Here is a 19,712-nt window from a genome sequence, read left to right as displayed (position 1 = left end):
AGTCAGAGTATAAAATTCAAAGTGTGTGTGTGCACGAGTGAGCAAGATTACCATTATATGTATTTTTAATATATATTAATAGGTTTTAATTGTTAAGAGTGTTTTATTACACACACACACACACACACACACACACACACACACACACACACAGAGTAAATACTACAGAAAAGGAGAGGGGCATATGCAAAAGTGAATTAACAAATTCATACAAACACTACACCAACAATTAAGAACCTTCAAGGAGCACTAACAAGAAAATACCTTGGAAGTTTTATATCTACAGGCAGTTCTTGATTGTTTTTAAAATACTGTGATAAAAAAAAAAAAAAATCCTAAAGATTAAGCAAAGGAAGCACAGCTTTAAGTTTCTAAGACATTTCCAAACAGAATCACAAACTGATACTGAACATGAGCTGCCTTAAATGTTGTTACAAGCCTAACAAATGGTTTACGCACAGCAGCCCTGTACCAAGTCATTAGAACAAGTCAAATTTCAGTAACAGTTTCAGTGCAGGACGGAAAAAGAATGGGGCCTCTGTCTCAGAGTATGCAAAAAGCAAGAAATGCCCAGTCTTTCTGAAAGGATGGTATGTCCCATTTAATTTAGTCTGTGTTCATATTTTCACTGGTGCCCCTAGTTACTGACAGCAGACTAGAAAACTACAAAATATTCTTTTGTTAGCAGAGTATTATATTTGTCATAAGTATAGAAAGGAAAATACAAGTCATACGAAGTAAATCAAGTGAGATTCAGTTTTTCCTGTGTGTCCCAAATAACTTGTTTGTGAACTTTTGTACCAGACCATGACCTAGCAAGACAAATACAGAATTGATCAGAGCTCCAGCAGATCTTTCACTTTCTAGGCCAAATACTGACTGACCATTTCAAAGAGGCATATTGTTGTGCAGAAAATGAACTATATGGCCAATCAGGAGCACAGTTTGCAACTATACCCATTGTTTCTTGGTTAGCAAGATGTATTCATTCAAAAAACACTTTAGCACCTAACTTGTCTGTCCCCTTGCTGTGAAAAACTGGAGTGATAGTTTTGAGTACTGTATTCTTGAAAGTCACTTCTAATATACTGTTAGGGATGTGGAGAAATGGCAGCACAGGCAGTGGCAAGTTGGTAGAATTTTCCATGTAAATAGGGCTCCAGTAAAATTGGAGCAATCTGCTGTTTTCTGGGCCCTTCAGCATCCCAGCTTGGAATGGGGTAATCCAAACACACGCCTCAATAAGATAAGAGCAAAATGTTTTTTTCTATGAACTTATTCTGAATATTTTTAAGTCAAATTTGATAAACCACTTCTCCAGGATGTAACTGCTTTGGGTAACAGGAGGTGCATTCTTTTATATCATCAAAAGCAATAAATCGATGTGCTCTACTAAAAAGCTATTTCTCAATTCTGAATCTGTTTTCCATTTTTCACTCTAAATCAAGGCCAGAGTATAAAGGGGGACTTCAAGTTCTTTCCCCCACCTCCATAAATGGCCCACAACCAAATTAAGAAAGGTCATATTTACCAGCTATTTTCCATCAATACCCAGACAAAGGGAGCACAGAAATGTCACTGGAAATACAAAAGGTGTCTACTGAAATTATATTTCCCATGTCTACTGGTGGAAGTGACCTATTCTTCTGGTGCTTCAAAATACATAATGCTTCTATTAGTTTTTTTCCTGTAATCTTTTCCAGAAACTACATTTGGTTTTAGAAGCATGCAATCACTAGGAGTCAAAAAACCCATACTCAGATCCCTGTCCACACTGAAGGCCTCTTGGCCTGAAGGTTCCACAAGGGACAAACTCTAGGGCTGTGCAAAGCTCCAGTAGTCAATTCGATTCGGAGGCGATTCGGCCTGATTCAGTGGCCGAATCTCTGAATCGAATTGGGAGACCCATTAAAAGGTCCGAATCAACTTGGAAGCCTCCAAATCAATTTGGAGAGATTCAGAAGGCTTGCAGCAAAGAGGAGAAACTGAGAAGAGGGAGGGGGATGGGGTGATCTTCCATACAGGCAGTCCTTGACTTGGGACGGTTCGAGTTACGACAAATGGCACTTATGACCTTTGTAAATTGTGACCATTTCCAGGTTCCGACAGGGGTTCAACTTTATGACACTGGACACAGCTGCTTCCAGCTAATAAGTCTGTTGTGGTGGGGGCAGATCAATACCTCCACAGCAAGGGAAGGATTGGGGCTGGGACAAGCTGCCCAGCCAGGACCGGGGGTGGGGGAGGCAAGGTACTCGGGGACGAGGGCTCCCACCGCTGTGCTCCACTGGTCCAAGAGCTGCTCTTCTGGTGGCTCCTCTGGTGGCTCTCGCTGCTAGTCTGGGACAGCATGGGAGCAGGCGTGTGCCCCTGGACCTGCGCAGGGTGGGCTGGGCTGGGCTGCTTTTCAGAAGGCTAGCCCCAGCCACCAGGCTGTGCTCCACAGGGTAGGTGGAGCCAGGGCTGTGCTCTGGGCAGCAAGCCCCCGCTGCCAGGCTGCACGCTGTGGGGCAAGCAGCATCAGGGCTGTGCTCCAGGAAGTTAGCCCCAGCTGCCTGCTGCCAGGCTGACTCCGTGGGGTGGGTGGAGCCAGGGCTGCACTCCAGCCGGCTAGCCCCAACCACAGCCCAGAGTGCAGACTTGGCTCCACGCACTGCATGAAGTGCAGCCCAGCAGCAGGCAGCTGGGGCTAGCCTCCTGCAGTACAGCCTAGCCCAGCCCACCCCGCACAAATCTGGGAGCACACATCCACTCCCATGCCCTCCTGGACCAGTGGTGAGGGCCACCGGAGAAACCACCAGAAGAGCACCTCCTGGACTGGCAGCATGCAGTGGCAAGAGCCCCCCTCCCTGAGTCCCATACCACCCCCCCAACCCCAGCTGCGCAGCTTGTCTCAGCCCCAATCCCTCCCTCGCTGTGGGGGCATTGATGTGCTCCCCTACCCAATGCCCCTTCTCTACTCCCTCAGCCCACCACAACAGACTTGGCAGGTGTGTCCAGCATTGTCAAGGACTGCAGTGGTCGTGGTTGTGGTAGTCAGGATGCAAAATTTAAGACAAACCCCCAATAATTAAATTATAGGTTTTGAAAATAAAATTTATAAATCTCCCATGTCTAGATTCTAATTATTGGGGGGAGGGGGTTCACCTTGGAATTGCATCAATACAATAATGCCAAACTGATCAGCATGTGCTTTCAAACCAGTTTACTCTTGTGGAAAAAGTTTCTTTGCACTCCATGCAAATACAGACAGTTGCTTATTTTAATGGTTCGTTGCTTCACAGACGGAGGCAGGATCCTGGAAGTCATGATTCCTGGGTTTGTTTCTAGCTGTGCATGCCCATTGTGCTGGTCATTTCAATCTCTACAGTATGGGTTTCTCCATCTAGAATCAGGTACTGGCTGAAACACCTAATATCTAGAACCTCATAAGAGGGCAGCATATATTCTATAGTATTTCTCTACTCATTCACTCTTACTGGGAAAGCTTCTGAAATGCCATTTTTAGCTTCTTTTTATTATGTGACAGGGTTACCATGCTCCTTTCAGAAATGCGAAAAGGTGAGCTGCAAGAGTTGTTCCATAAATTGCAATTACTCAATAGCCACTGAAATAATTTGCCCACAGACCAGATGCTCTACAGCAGTCATCCAGCAAATCCCCATTTGGCAGAATTTTTCTGCAGTCCCAAGACTGTAAATGAAATACAAAGCAGTTCTCACTTGTAAAAGACTGCATCTAAAACTACAGAGCTACATAGTAGGAGTGCATTTTTAACCCACAAATTCAAGGGGAAAACGCCATTTTAAAGTCAATTCTTTTTCTGAACTGGAGATTTTCATGCATCTTTAGCAAATGTGCAACACACTTACTATCTTGTATTACAATTCACCTTTGAATGAAGTATTTTACGAGGCTAGCAGTGTGATCTATAAACAAACAGAATATAGACAACAGATTTTTATTTTATGAAACATTATGGATGAGGGCCTGCATTTAATCTGAAGACAGTTACTTTTAGCAAGTAACTACTTCTGTTGTACAACAGGGGCTGCCAACTCCCAAGTCAGTTTTGGTCACGAAGGAAGTTTACAAGTTATAGTAACAATGGTCAGCTCCAACTGCTTTTACCCCTCGTAAGTGCAGAAGATATAAATTGAGTAATATGACATAATACCTCATTTTTGTATTCAAATTACAGACTATTCAACAAATGACCCGTAACAAGCAAGTACCTTAACTCACAGATGCATTACTCAATTCTAACGTTCCTATCCCATATTCATTTCACTCTGATCAGTTGCTTTATAGCCAGGCGTGTTAAGAGAACAATGCCCTAGACATGTAAAGCATTCAAGTTACTTGCTCCGCTGGTAGGGGGAAGGGAGGATGGGAGGACTTTTCTGAGACTTTTTCAGACATATTTTTCATTTCATGTGACAGTTTAGATATACAGATACAGTTCTGCATTCAACACAGGAAAGTGTTAAGAAAGCAATGAACATCTAATTCTGTGTGCATAGCACTGAGTTTTTCTAAAGCTAGTCTAGCATTAAGAAAATACCAACAGTAATTGTGGCATTGAGAATCTATACCTCAAATAAGCAAATAAGTTACAAAATAGTTATTAAAAGGAAGCTGAATTAAGTTCATTCATAGTGTGCCTTCAGTTACTCTAAACAAAAGCTATCTGGATTATTGGTTAGCTACCCAGTAACTTATGCCACTCATATAGTTGGTTCACTAACATGTCTTTCCCATTAATTAGAATTCTGAAGCTATCACTGGACATTAAAGCTGGCTTTCAGCAATGTAAATGCTTGTAAGAACTCAAAACCAGCCGATTTTGCAGTTACATGCATCAAGTATCATTGTCAAGACAAATCCCAAAAGGGATGACACTGACTTATGAGCCAAAGATCACTTTCCAGCTAGGTCCTTAAGGATTTCTGGCTGAATGGTCAATCTGTCTGTCACTGGTTATCTTACCTCATCACTGAATCTTTTGGCACCAAATAAGCAAGCATCAATTAGCACAAAGAAATTTGTTCTACCATAAATGCTCTGTTAGGTCACCTCAGTTTTCCTGTGCCACAGCAATTTTTGTTGGAAGCAAGTCATGGTGGGTTCAAGCTGTACTAAGTGTAATTTTAAGCCATAAACCTACAACTAGTCAGAGATCCAGATGTGCAACAGACCTCCTCCCCCCAAACCCCATATTCCAAGTATGCCTTTGAACTGTTCGACAGCTTTAAACTGGTATAATGAACTTCACTGTCTGTCTGCTTCTGGTTTAAACTACACTTAAAATCAGTCTAGATGTTATGTGTCCATACTCAAGAAAGACTATTTCTTACCTCTTCAAGTCAACTGTTGTGACACTAAACACCACTCCCTTGAGCCACAGAATCATGAAGAGTCTCTGTGAAAAAGGACAGTTCCCTATGCTCTCACCATCACTCCCAGCCTGTGAAAAGAAAAAACAGGTTGTTACTATTAAAAAGATAGCAGGTGCACCATCCATTCCATTCTCACCATTCCTGAAAACTCCTTACAAAACCCCCCCAAATCTCAGTAGCAACGTACGAGTTTTAGTAACTGGACCTGCATCCTACAGGTCTTCTCATAGCGTTAACAGCTCCCAAAGCCCTAGCCTAGCAACCATTAGGATCAGTATACAAGCTGAGAAGTATTCTCTAGGAACAGTTCTTTGGTTGTCACACAGTCCTGTGCAGGCACCTGGAGGAGATCTTCTCAGGATATTGCCACACAATGCCTAAAAGGTAGGAAGAGCCCCCAGCATGTTTTCGATTCAAGTTTCCAGAACTGTTAAAGGACAACATCCTTTTCAACATGGAGTCTGAAAAACACATTAGAAGTATTGTTAGAAAAATTTCTATTTGGTATTTAAGCATTTGCTTTTTCAGTTTCTTCTTTAATCCTTTGTGGCAAGAAGCAGTTTTCTAATTCTACTACCCTTTGAATTAGTTAGAGATTGAAGATCCAGATTGGCTAAATGGTTTGGGGTCTGGATGTACAATACAAATCATTAAATTGTTAGGTGTTATTTTAAATCGTTTAATACCTGAAAACTGTTTAGTACTGTCTACATATCTCTATCTCGGAAAAAAAAACCCTCCCCCAGTATGTTTGGTTTTAAAGATGAGCAGTATATGAACTATGGGGACAAAGGGCAGGTCTCCTATCACCACCAAAACCTGTCCTAAACTGCTCATCTACCTTACCAGGTTCAGTGCATACAGAAGCCCAACGGCTTATCATAGCAAAGATGACATATAGTTCATGAGCCATTAGGAATGAATCCCTTTGGCTCCTAGAAATCACAGGCGAGGAACAGAACCAACAAGAAGTCAGAACCTCAGTGCAAGTCCATCAACCCTTTCAACAACAATATGCATCATGCAAGCACCTACTCTCCCATGGCCCAAGAGGATTTAAAAGAAAGCCAACTGTCTGTCAGTCAGTCTGCCTTTCCCCCTACAAGCAAAGCTGAGATATTTTCAGTGGAAAACGCTGAGGATGTAAATCTAATAATCCTCCTCCTACCCAAATAAAGGCTTTGTCATGCTCACAGCAATTAATAAGATCTCTACTGCTAGGGAGAACTAAGGACAGGTACAGACAACACACCTGCACTGGGAAAACACCAATGACTCCTGATTTTATTTTGCTTGTGGTCAAGATGGTCTTTAGTGGTCATTCAATGTGACCCGTCTACAATGATTCTCTATTACAAAGGCCGGACTGGCATTTTTATAGATGTGAATTAGACTGAGAACTTGCTTGCTTATGATGCCAACTCATTTGTTCCTGATTTTCTTCAACAACTCTGAGACTTTTAAATTTAACTTCTGATGCATATACAAAGTACTTCATGTTTCAAACAGCTGATTCAAGAGCCTTTTAAGCTTTAAACACCAACCAATTACAAGTATAGATCTTCTAATGGCAACATCCCAACCAAGAAAGTCTATACTAATCTTTGGAAGCAAATAGATGGTTAATGTAGTTAAATTCTACCCCATTTCTCCCACTCCCACTCAGACTTAACAGAAAGCAATTTGCATGGGGATAGTCTGTATTAAGTGTTTTTGACCTCAAACAGAGATCCACTGAATGATCAAAATAAGCTACTCCCTGGCATGTAATGACAAAGTGCATCTCAATTGCTTTATTTCAACAATAAATGTATAGCTTCAGTAGCATTAAACATTTAGTGACCTGTACAGAGATGTTCTCGGGGAAAGATAAACACAGCTGGAATTAGGAATCTATTTAGGTGTTTGAACCTCAGACCGAAATAGAAACATTCAATATCAGGAAGTAAGAACTCTGGATCAGCAGTTCAGAAAAACTCTAATGTAATTGTTACACTGACTGAGAAAGTACTTCCCAAGTTACACGTCTCTGGTCACCAAATCCCACTACCTTTTAGATAAGTACATTTCTTAAAACTTTACAGTACTAAAGATTGAAAAATTCTTAACTGTAAACATATAAATGTAATAAACTGCATGCATGCATGCATGCATAAGCCGCCCTCCATTAGGATAAGTGAGAGAAATCATGACGCCCATTTATAGAAGCTATTACTGGCACAAGCAAACAAGCATAATACTAAGCACACCTGGAATCAGCACTTACTATTCACTCTATAGTGGTTTCAGAAAGGCACGTCTTTCTTTTTCTAATGCATACAACTCTCTCCAGGTAACAAATATTACCATATGCCTAGGAGGTTTTCAAAGTTGCATTAAAATATATGCCATGCTGTAAATCAGGAGTGGACAAAATACAGCCAGCAGGCTGGATCCAACCTGCCAAGGGGATCATCTGTGCTCTGAGAGATGCAAATTCACTCTAACAATGGCAAGAGCTTGGTAGTTAGGACATCAGGTGGTAAAATGCTTCCTTCTTTTGAAATGTAAAGTTCATAATTTTACATCACAAAGAGCAGACACACACAGATAACTCATTACAAGAAATTCCTGCCCAGAGTAGTTCTCCATCCTTCCACTCTTCTGTGAAATATGAAACATCATAACCTGAAGAAAATATGCCTCTACATCCTGTTTGCCATCAGGCAACTTCATGGTAAAAGGACTTTTCATCCTTTCTCTGTGACTAATCTGGACAAAATAAACTATTCCAAACAGGAGACTTTAACAAACCTTCAGCTCTCCTGTGAAATAAGAATTTTAATTTCCACCTAGGAGAATTTTTACTATCTCTGCTCTCTCCTATGCCCGATGAAGGGTGAGTGTGCCCAAAAGCTTGCAAATAAATAAACTTGTTTGCAAATATCTTGTTGATCTAATAAAAGCCATCACCTCTTCCACGAATTTTGATTCCTTTTGCCTCTAGACCAATATGGCTACAGCCTGGATACCTGACAAATTACGGGACTGCATTTGAGGATGGAAAAAACAACTTCTAATGGATAATAAAATAGGAATCTCTATCCGGTATATCAGATATACTTATGGCAATTATATGGGTGAAATCAGACAAAAAAACTGCACCAGAGTGAATGATCACCAAAAAACCAACAAACACACTGGACACAAATTGAGAACATTTTTTCACATAGAAATCACTCCCCGTTTGACCTCAGAATTCATCTGCTCTGAAGAAATCTGCCCAGCACCTTTATAAGACAACCACAGGGAAAGAAATTCAGCCGCCTACTGGACACTAAGTACCAGGGACTTAACACAGACAATGACTCCGCGGTCGATTATAATCTACCCGACATTCGCTAACTTCTCCATTTCACATGGGGTCAACCTTCCTGAATGATCTTTTATTCCATCTGCTACTTAACTTTGCCATGTCTGCTTCCCTCCCAGAGGCCTGAGGAAGGGTACTGTGATACCTGAAAGCTTGTTTCTGTCCATCCCAACCATCAGCTCGTCCAATAATAGATACCATCTGCAAGCATTCTTGCTTCTCATATTTCCTGGACCTTCATGGCAACATCACCTTAACACTACCATAAGTCAGCATGGTCATTTGTTGGCAGCATACAAATACTAGTCTCCCTGCACAAATATAGCAACAGGAAGAGGGAACCGAATAAGATGTCCTCAACATTTTTATCCAGTCAACTGGACTGCTGGATGAGGTCACATCACTTCTGCACCATACCTTCATGAGATTAATACTATTTCACAGGTGTGCTGAGAAAACTAAAATGCCTTCCCATCAAATGAAAAAAGCAGGAATTTGGCTTCTCAATCAAAGCTTTAATGACATGGTTTGAAAACTAAGAAAATCGCGAACTGGAAGCTTTTACTGTAAAAGAGATTTAGTGTTTCATTTTTAGATAAAAATAGTAAGCTTTGGAAGTGTCAACTTGAGTAAGAAATTACAGCACAGAAGAAAGTGCCAAGAAACCTTTAGTTTCCAAGCTTCTGATGTCTGTCAGTCTGATGGAAAGAGGCAGTGACCCTTCATTCCAAATGATGGCTCAATGGTGCGGAAAAGAATTTTAATGTTAATGGCTTGCAGATGCAAAATATTTCATATCTGACAACCTCTGGAATTTATCAGTTGTTAAAATGGAATTGTTCTAAAGCAGTGCACCGTGTTCGATGGAAGACCATGGTCTTCCATCAGTTGAGCTATAATTCAGCTATAGAAATTTATGTAGATAGTGAAAGATTCAGTGAACTGCAACACAGAGATACCATCACAGGAAGAAAGAAATATTTCTATTTAATAATATTACCACTGAAACAGGTCTGCTTGGAGACCAACTGCGGTCCAAATTCATAGCCCTGAAATAGATCTTAAAAACTATCAAAGTAACAGTTACTTTAACTAAGGTCACTTCTAAAGAAACCCATTAAGTATTTCACATCTGAACTCATAATGTTAGAAGTAAATGCAAGATAACATGCAGCCTGGGCTTTTTAGTGCTATAGTGTGTCCTAGTGCATAATACTTAACCCAGCAGAAAGAACAGAGAAGGTCAGATACTTCTGGATTCAAATATCAGCTGCTGCAGTCATTCCCCCATCATAAGCCCACCCCAAGCTTACAAAACGAACACAAAATATAATGAACAGCTTCTGCTTTCAATTATCATAGACAAGACAGACTTGATGATCTGAATCAGAAATGAGAAGTTACTACAAGCCTACCAAATGTCCTATGGTTTAAATAAAATGTAGATCTTTTTTTTAAAATCTGCAATTAAGTAGCTATGAACTGAACACATACTTTTGTCCAAACAACATCTTGGGACAGTTTGAAGTATAAAATGGGACAAGTTATTCTGAGCACATACTGGAAAAAGAATGCAACTAGAATGCCAAGAAACTTCTGGCTTCAGGGCTCTCGAGGAGAAGAATTCTGCTATGTAACTATTTGCATGAGGGGCCCATTTTATAAGCACAGGAATTGGATACATTTTTGGGGCTATGATCTTTGAGATGTTACCAAAAGCACACAAGAGAAATCAGTGGCAGTGGGATCTTGAAGAACTGAGAGAAACACTTTTTTTTTTAACCTTAAGTTGCAAAACAACAAGTAATTTGTCAGTCGAAGAGTTTCACGCTGAAAAATGTTTGAAAGAGTAAATCATCAAATCAAACTTGCATTACAACTGCCCATCTGCTCTGAGGATAAATTACCAAGTAATAAGATGGTGTGCTGCAAGAAGATGTGGTGTTTGACTAATTTCAGGTATGTGTTACGTAGTGATTTTCTCTAGTAGAATTAGGTGTTGTGTTGATATATTTACTGTGCTTCCCCCCCCCCCAACACTGCTTCACTTTGGACTCTTACAGCACTTTATCTACAGACATCACGTAACAATTCAGACTCAAATTCACAGATAGCAATTCGTAAAGTGGATATATACCTAATCCAAAGCAAAGTAGTAGAGTGCCCCAGGTTAAACCACAAGTCAGCAGCACAACCAGAAATCAAAAAGCAATTCTACTCCCAGCACTGTAGGTCTATCCACCTCCTCATTAAAGCATCACAATTGGCATTTAAAATGTAATTTGCAAAATTAAGCTCATATATGTTTTAGCAGTGCTTCCAGGCTATATAGCCTGGAAGCACTGCTAAAACATATACGAGTGGGGAAGAGGCACTTCAGTACAAAAAGTCAGCATTTGCTGAAGTGGGCCATGCAAATCCCATGAAATGTAGAGACATGTACTAGCCTGCTTAAGCAGCCATGAAATTGTGCATTAACTAGTACATGAGACCATGCTGGAATATTTTCTATGACATCTTCAGTGGGTCAAAAAGCAGCAATTCATTTCACAGGAAGAAGGAAAATATTAAAGTCCTGACTCACTCCCGTAACGGTGATCTGCTTGGAGGCATTTAGCACAGAACTGAGCATTTATTCACTCAGCTCCGTAACTTATTTCCCAAAAAACAAGTTTTGCTGAGAACTGCCTCAAAAAAAAAAAAAAAAATAGTTACAAAAAACAGAAACCCTGAAGATTCAGGGATATTATTTTTAATTGATGACAGACACCATTAAAGGACTTGTATTAATAGCGGAAAACCATTTGTTTCTTACAATTATAATTTTTCACAATTCAGGAGAGCTTCATTCTTGCATGTATGCTTTTTGCTGTGTACAGATCTGAGTTACCCCACCCTGCTGGGGGGGGGAGGAGGAGGAGGAGAAGGGAAAAAGTAAAAAAAAAAGAATGAAAATGAAAGAATTATCCAAGAAAGGTAATAGATGAATAAGTACAGCAGCTAGGCAAAAATATCAGTCATTAAAGGTCAGGCACTATCACTGCCTATGGCTTCATTTCTGAAGTTACTAGCTACTGCTGAAGGGTTTAGCCCAAATGAGAAGGTGAGGTGCCTGAACATCTGAGATCCCCCTTTAACTGAAAGGCTAGATTTGGCTGAAAAAGCCAGCTAGATATGTAGGTGCCACCCTGCAAAAGCTGTATGCTCAAAGAAGACCATTCTTCCTCAGAACAGTACTATCCAAGTAGCTGTGTACTCCTGTTACAATGTTCAAACTTAGGAAGAGCCAAATAGCAGTCTTCAATTATGAAATGTTGCATAATTCAGGAGCCTGAGCTTATATACATAACCTCTATTCATCAAGTAAGTTTAAATCGCATTTGGGAAGTTGTATTTATGAACAGATCCAAAAATATCCATTAAAAACAATATCCTAATATATCCCAATTAACACGTGAAAGACTTATTTCCCAGAATCTCTCTCTGAGAGTTCTTACACGGACTAGGCATTAAGATGCCTTGATTGCTTCAGCTTGGGGGGGGGGGAAGGGAAGAGAAGGAAAAGTGGGGACTGGGGTAAGAGATAACAATACCTGATATGCATTCAGAAATCTTCCAGAGAGAAAGTCTGAAGCAAGGAAAATATAATTGAGTTCCAGGGATATGGTCATTCTAGGCTAAAGGTGGAACAGTTTCAAATAACAAGGCAGCACCAAAAATGCACTGAAATGCCTCCCGAACTGGATCGAGTGACAGGAGAAACAACAAGAGCAAGGTTAAAGGGCATGTAATGGGAGACTGAATATGTCCCAGTCTCTGCCTGCGAAAACAAAATTGAAACAGAGGGCAGCATGTGGGAAGACCTTGTGGGCCGGATCATTTCCTTATTCACCAGTGACTAGGAAGGGAAAATTTTCCTAGATTTGATATGCCAAGGAGCAGAGAAAGTGAGATTTCAATAAAAGGAAAAAACCTCAAGGTAGTAAACTCTCTCTCTCAGAGCAGCTTATTTTGAAAGTGTTGATGTTGAAAAATCCTTTCCCCAGAAATAAGAAATCTGAATGGATTGGAGTACTCCAGAGGTTTCTGCTCCAGAAATGGAAGTTCACCAAAGTTAAACAGGTTAGGAGGAAACGAACAGATCCTTGTCCACAGGACAACTACTGGACTCTGTCTTGAATGCCAAACATCTAATAAATGGCTGCAATGCTGAGGCAGTTGTATGAAGAAAGCAAGATAATATATATTTTGGACCTGCAAAAGTCAGGTACCAGCCTTGCACTTCATAAACAATAAACTGACTCAAAAAAGTTATAAAATAAATCACTGGTCCACATAAGATTAAATGGCAAGAAGAAACAGTTTTAGCTGGATTAATGAGGCGATTCACAAAGCAATTAAAGAGTAAAGTATTCAACTATTTAAAACCCCTCCGACATGAAAGGGTATGACAAAATGGCTTGGAATTCTGCGCACCAGCACTTGTAAGCAGTCAAGCATTATGGATTCAAATCCTCAGAGTCAACTCAGACCTTTATCTTGCCAGATGGATAAACAGAATTCCAGGCAGTTTACTGTATAGGTTTTTTTCAGATAAGGTACAAAAAAAAACCTGTGTCCATGCATGGCCTTTAAAGACAGTATAGTATTTAAATTTGCAAGCCACTTCAGGACCCTTCAAGACAAAAAGTTAAGTCTAAAGTATTAGTGAACAGTCATCCAAGAATTCTAATTTCACAGTTCTGAAGGGGAAAATGTGATCTGGAAACAACATCCAAGGCTGTTGCTCGCTTGCCATTGACAGTCCTACTGTCAGAATGTTTTTGGATTCCAAACTCTGATGATAATAACTGCTCTGTTTCGATGTCAGACTAAAAGCTGCCATATGAAAGCAAAGAGAATTTCAACTGGTTTGCTTTTCTTCCATCTTACGGACAGAAAACACCCTTAAGTGACTCATTCTGCTCTGGTCTAAAAATCACCCTTCTCCACATTCAAACAGCCAGGCAGAGACTTAGTGGGACCTTTAAAGGGTAAGAGTGGGAAGTCAGTGACAAATGAGGCCGATACTGCAGACAGCCTGAAAGAATTCTCCACCATAACATGCAGGAAAAGACAACAGCTTGAACAAAGAAGCTTAGTCCACAAAAAGTGCTAAGTCAGCAACTCATTTTAGAGCAACTGCTGCAGATGCTTTAAATCCATATTGGTTACTGAACTTGTAACCAGAACACTCACAACACTGATGAGAGCAGGTACTGGTATGAGAACAAGAATTTGATGAGTAACATGCAATTGAATTCTTGAGACTATTAAGCAGAACATAGGCAGTCTCTGTAGTGGCCATGTTTTCACTCCCTTCCCTCAAACTCAAGAGTTCTGCTCCTTGTTTGAAAAAGGATATGAAGTGGGATTGCTAGAGAAGCCAGCTACAGGGAAGTCATTAATTCCCAAACTACACTTTCATTTGCCAGACCAGTTGCTACTGAGCAAAACTGTAATGCAGGTATTTTTGAGCAAGCTCACTGGATTCCAGTAAATGTGCATCAATCTTTACTGCGATAACCCTCAAAACGTTACATTCATGTCTCCTCCAACATCTATTTCAAATCAGTCCCCCACAGAAAAGCTATTTATAACAGTTTTTCCAAGAGTTGTTGTGTGCTACTTAGTGCTGACACGTGACCTCAGAATAGCCAGAACTAAAATCTGGGGCACTTGTACAAGTGACAAGGGTGTAGTCCTCACGGTTTTATGCTATGCCCCCTAAATTAAAACAGTTGATTTTTAACTGAAACCCACCATTTCAATTGAGGGGCTTCCATCGCTAAAAGCAAGGAACCCAATCCCTTCCCCCCCACTCTGACAGAGCCTGTCTGCAGCCAGGGCACCAGCTGCCGGCAGGCCCTGGTCTTTCCCTCTGCAGTGGCAGTGCCCCCCAGAGCCGCCCGGGTAGGCTGCTAACAGGCCAGGTGCTGACCCAGCTCGGAGGCAGCACTCAGCCAGATCCCACTCCTGTCCGAGCCTGCTGGGGGTTCCAGCACCCAAGCACTGTCCCCATCACCTGGGAGTGCCCAGGATGGGCTAGGTTGCCCCTGAGGCAGCGCAGGGAGGCAGCAGGAGGGCAGCTGGGCGTGCTGGAGGCAATGTTGCAAACTAAACTACATAGGGATGTGGTTTAGTTTGCAACACTGCAAACTGATTTGAAACCTCACGCATGTGTAGTGTGTGATGCTATTAAGCCACACAAAGGAAATTTTTGTGACATGTACATGGTGACAGGCATCACATCTACAAGTGCCCCAGACGTAGAATCAGTTTACAATCTTAAACAAATGCTTCTGGACCTTAGCTTCTCAGGCTATTATTGCTATTGCAGACATCTTGAAGTAATGCATCAAGTCAGTTCCTTGAATTGAAGGTGGGGGGGTTGGTTTTTTGTTTGTTTGGTTTTTTTAGCAAGTCTTTTTAATATAACTGAACAGCAGACTGCCTCAACGGTGAAGCTTTTTTAAATTATAAAGAACTGAAAAGAAAAACAAAACACCAACTTGTCTGTGCTTTTCTGAAAAAGGAAACTTTCAGTTAAGAAGGTTTGCATCTAAGTAAATAAGCCAGTTTTAAAATTTAGTGCCAGCCCCAGACCTGTCATATCACTAAAAGCAAAGCAATATACCATTCCTTGAAGCAGTTTCCACAGCCAGGATAATTTATTTCTAAACTTCAGACATTTTTATTACCTATGCTTTGAGTGGAAAAATCTCTCGCTATTACCCCAGAGCATGGAAGGTGAAGCCATAACAGAAAACAAAAACTTTGAGCATCAATTTCCATCTCTAGTCTAGAGAACTATCTGTTTGCAAGACTGGCTCCATCTGTGATCTGCATCAAGTAACAGAAAAGAAATGGTCAGGTAGGCACACAAGAATTTTCCAGTTCATCTTGCTTAAAGTCTGCAGACCCATTACAAGAAGATTTTCAGAAATGCACCTCAAGTTGGAAAGCAGGACCATCCTCTGAAAATCAGTATTCAAAACTAGGTGCATCATATCTTCCATTGACAGCCATGTATATGTCTAACACGTCTCAAAGTAGGATACATGACTTCATAGACCTAAGATTATCAGCACTCCAAATAACTGGACTTTGATGCTTTACAACAGGAAAGGTGCTTCTTGGGATTGAATATTATGACAGCAAGATATCTATTTAGCTTATTTCAATATACAGGCAACCCCTGCTTAGAGCTCTTAATTGGTTCCCAAAAAAACTGAGCATTAGTTGGAAATAGTGTTAAGCAAAACCAAAAGTTTTTGACGAACTGAGATGGCAACCATAAGCATTATAATGAAACTTGCTGAGGGCTAACTGGGATCAGGTATGAATGTAAAATAAGTGTTATAGAGAAACAGTGCTAAGCAAAACAGCAAAGTGGGGGTTGCCTGTACAATATAGGGTGTCACTGAGGACCTGCACAACTTCATAACACATCTTAACTGGAGAAATTAACTCTGATGGATGGGAAATTTAGAGAGACCTCCTGCAGACTTTTGGTCTGGGTTGTGACACATGTAGGGACCTACCTGAATCACAGCAAAATACACAGTGCAGCAGTGTCTTTAATTTCACTCTTTTTACTGCACAGCTCTGAACAGACTGGAAAGGAGGAAACTGCCCACTGTCCAAGACAGTTTTTCTAGCCAGGCGTACAAGAGAGGAGTCTGAAGCTACCCGTGAAGCAGCACCAGCCACCACAAACATTTCAAAATGAGAAGCATAGCTGAGAAGAAAGTCTGTCCAAAAGGCAAGCACAGTCCAGAGATACAGCTGGAAATTAAATGCAAAGATTTTCCTTGGAAAATCTCTTCTGAAGAGTGTGGCAATATTATCTCTACACTAGTTATCAAGGCTTGGGAGAAACAAAAACATCTGGTATCTGCTTATCTCATTTAAGTTTCCTTGTTCTGATTCGGGACACTTCCCACAGTTTCTGTCACGTTCATTATGCAAACCTCATTCTTCCAATCTTAGTCCACAGATCACATGCACTGCAAACTGCCTAGAACCCAGGCTCTCTTCTTTCAGAGAATGAGTTCACAGTTGGTAGACTCATAAAATCTCTCTCAGACAATTTGTTACTCAAACCAGCTGAAATTAAGCAGCAACCAAGAAACCAACAGCCCAAAACTGATTTGGGCTTATCTAAAATATTTAATGGACTTTTCTCACATTTAGGCAAAGAGCTTTACTTCAGTTCTTGGAGAGCAATTCTAAGCAAACCAACATAGGGCAAGAATTCAACTGATTCACAAATGGGGGTCCCACGAAACCTGAGCTTTGGACTCTTCCTTTACCATATCACAGCTTCTTGAAAGAGCTGGACACCAAGAGAAATGTGATTTGAAGAGGTCTTTGGGGATGGGCACATTTTGAAACACCTCCTTCTGGAATATGATTGACATAAACATGAAACTGTTGCAAATTTTCATGAAAAAGTTAAATATGCAACATATTTATCCTCTATATTTTTAGAATACTGTCAGAGTAAGGTACCAAATATAAAGTTCAGCGTTTAATACTGGATTTAAAAAAAACCCAAACAAACACTTACCATGTGACAGCTCTAAATAGTTAGTTCTTTAAATCTACCTCTGCCATCACATTTCTTTTCTTGGGCAGGCACACCCCAAGTATATTATAGACTATTGCCTACACAGGAAGGGCAGTGCCACCATGTCATGCTGTTTCTTCAATAGCCCCATTTTCTATTAAAAGCAGTGCAATCTAGTCCAGTTAAACTGCCTAGTTTGTTAAACTGACACTATTTCCAGTTACTACCACAAACTGGTTTAAAAATTCAAAAAGTGAATGTTCCAATACTGCAATATTTTATGAAACAAAGCACAAGATTAATAACTAGAAGCAAGAACTCTACCCAAGAAGCATTTACCATTGTAAGATATTTTCAAGTAAGTTAGAAATACAGTTTTTTCAGAAGTTTCCAACCAGTGCTTTCCCGTCACTTATTTCTTCTTCCTCCTGTAACTCCAGAAAAGGTATGCAACTAAAGCTATGAATTTAATCCACACACACCCCTCCCTTTTCTGGGCCCTGTTAATTTAAGAGGTGGTATATGAAGTTAACTATGTAGATTCCTTACCAACTTAAGTTTAAACAGATAACAGGCACTTGAAATTTCATTTCAAAATGAGTACTGTATAAATTGTCTGATATAGCAAAAGTTTTCTAAGCCAATTTTGGTTAAGTCTCTTAAATATGCAGAGCTTACTAAAGCAAAACAAGAATGGGAATAAAATATAGACAATGCTTATATCCCAATGTCACAGAAAATACCAGAAGATAACCAGATTAATAAATCAGGTGCCAACAGATTTTTGTGTTCAGTGAAAGTGAAACAGAAGTCTCTGGGACTGAAAGGCACAAAGGACCTACAATAAAATACTATGAACCTCTCCAGCAAGTTATTGGTTGACATCTGGTCAAAGCAAACAAGTGACTTACTAGGAAGCAAAATGAACTGACAATCTGGTCTAATTAACTGGTCCACATCCTTATGGGTTGTTTTTCTGGTCTGTAACTTCAAAAGAAATGGACCTTTCCCTCTTCCTCAGTTTACAGTATTGCTCAAGGCAGTGTGGTTAGTTATCATCTTTCCATTCCACCAACCTCTTCAACAAACCATCACAACATTACACAGTGATAGCTGATAAGCTACTTCTAGAGTCTCAGGGTTCTGTTCTGCCCATAACAAATAAAGAAAAGGCACAATTAAGAGGATGTTCATTTCAGAATTCAAGAAAAAAAAAATGGCTCAAGGCGATGCTACTAAAAAGGAATTACTACCATATTGATCCTTACGGAGAACTGGGCAAGGGGCTCAGGTCAAAATCTACATGATGTACAGGTCACAGTCATTTAGTGGAAGGGGAAAAAAAGAACCTAGACATATGAATAAAAATGTGAATATTCCTACCTTGGTATAACATCTATTAAGTAATGGCATGAGAAACTGCCACACCACACACTACTGGTCCTCAGCAGGCCTGCAGCTCTTACTGATAGAACAATCTTTGACACAGTAATCTTGATCTGTTACAAAAGAACTAGGCTGTGTGACTCAAATCCATTGTATAAATAGCTGCACATAAAACATTACGATATTCTAGTGGGAGTCTCTGAAAGTACAAAGTTAACCACATTTTAGCAAGCTTGTTTATACAGCATGCTTGGAGCCAAGGCTGCATACTTAGCATACAAGCTTGGAGCACTTATTTTAAGTGAGAGCTGTTTTCCTCCCTTAAGTTTGTCAGCCCAGTACAGCATGTGCCTTGGCTACAGCACAAATAACCTACTCCCTAGGCCTCAACACAAAATTTTGTACTAGAAGGCATCAAAAACCCTGCCCTGGGCTTCTGAAACCTAAAGTTTCAACTCTCAGCAGTTAAAGATTTATCTAATTCCACAGGTGTGGATCATACTTTAGAGACAAAGGCTGCTTGCAGATGATATACAGATACAGATATATCTATATATCGTCTGAAAGCAACCTTTGTCTCTAAAGTATGATCCACACCTGTGGAATTACATAAATCTTCAACTGTGGGGAGGGAGAGAAAAATATATAAATAAAATTGCTTTACTGGAAGCAGCAGCGCATTACTTCAACTTGGCTCTGCAGTATCCGTATAGATCAGGCACTTCAGCAGGGCATCTTGGTGCGTTTAGCTAAAGCTGATTCAAGTGCTTATTAGATAAAACCACCCAAAAAGCACCACTGAAGTGCCCGATCTATACAGCTGTTGGGCAAGCCAGGACCAAAAACCAAGCCGTCTCTTCTGGGCATGCACTGGGCTCAGCATGGGGAGTATACCAAGTTAAAAGTAAAGCACCACGGGTTTTTTTTGGTTTTTAACATCTACAAGCAGCCCAGGCCTCTGCTT

At 40.4% G+C, this 19,712-nt stretch overlaps 1 protein-coding gene across 2 annotated transcripts in view; it reads right to left on the bottom strand.

The window, feature by feature from the left end:
* Positions 1-19,712, bottom strand: part of CLIC4 (chloride intracellular channel 4) — a 68,243-nt gene that overhangs the window by 23,965 nt on the left and 24,566 nt on the right. For both annotated transcript variants that reach the window (XM_019547632.1, XM_019547631.1), the window contains exon 2: positions 5,358-5,467. In XM_019547632.1, coding sequence (XP_019403177.1) covers positions 5,358-5,467 — 110 coding nt within the window. The remainder of the gene's footprint in view (positions 1-5,357; positions 5,468-19,712) is intronic.

Source organism: Crocodylus porosus, unplaced genomic scaffold (genome assembly GCF_001723895.1).
Source record: "Crocodylus porosus isolate Cpor-Errol unplaced genomic scaffold, CroPor_comp1, whole genome shotgun sequence".
Classification (NCBI taxonomy): Eukaryota; Metazoa; Chordata; order Crocodylia; family Crocodylidae; genus Crocodylus; species Crocodylus porosus.
Note: the sequence above shows the minus strand (reverse complement) of the source record. Positions and strands in the feature narration are given on the sequence as shown.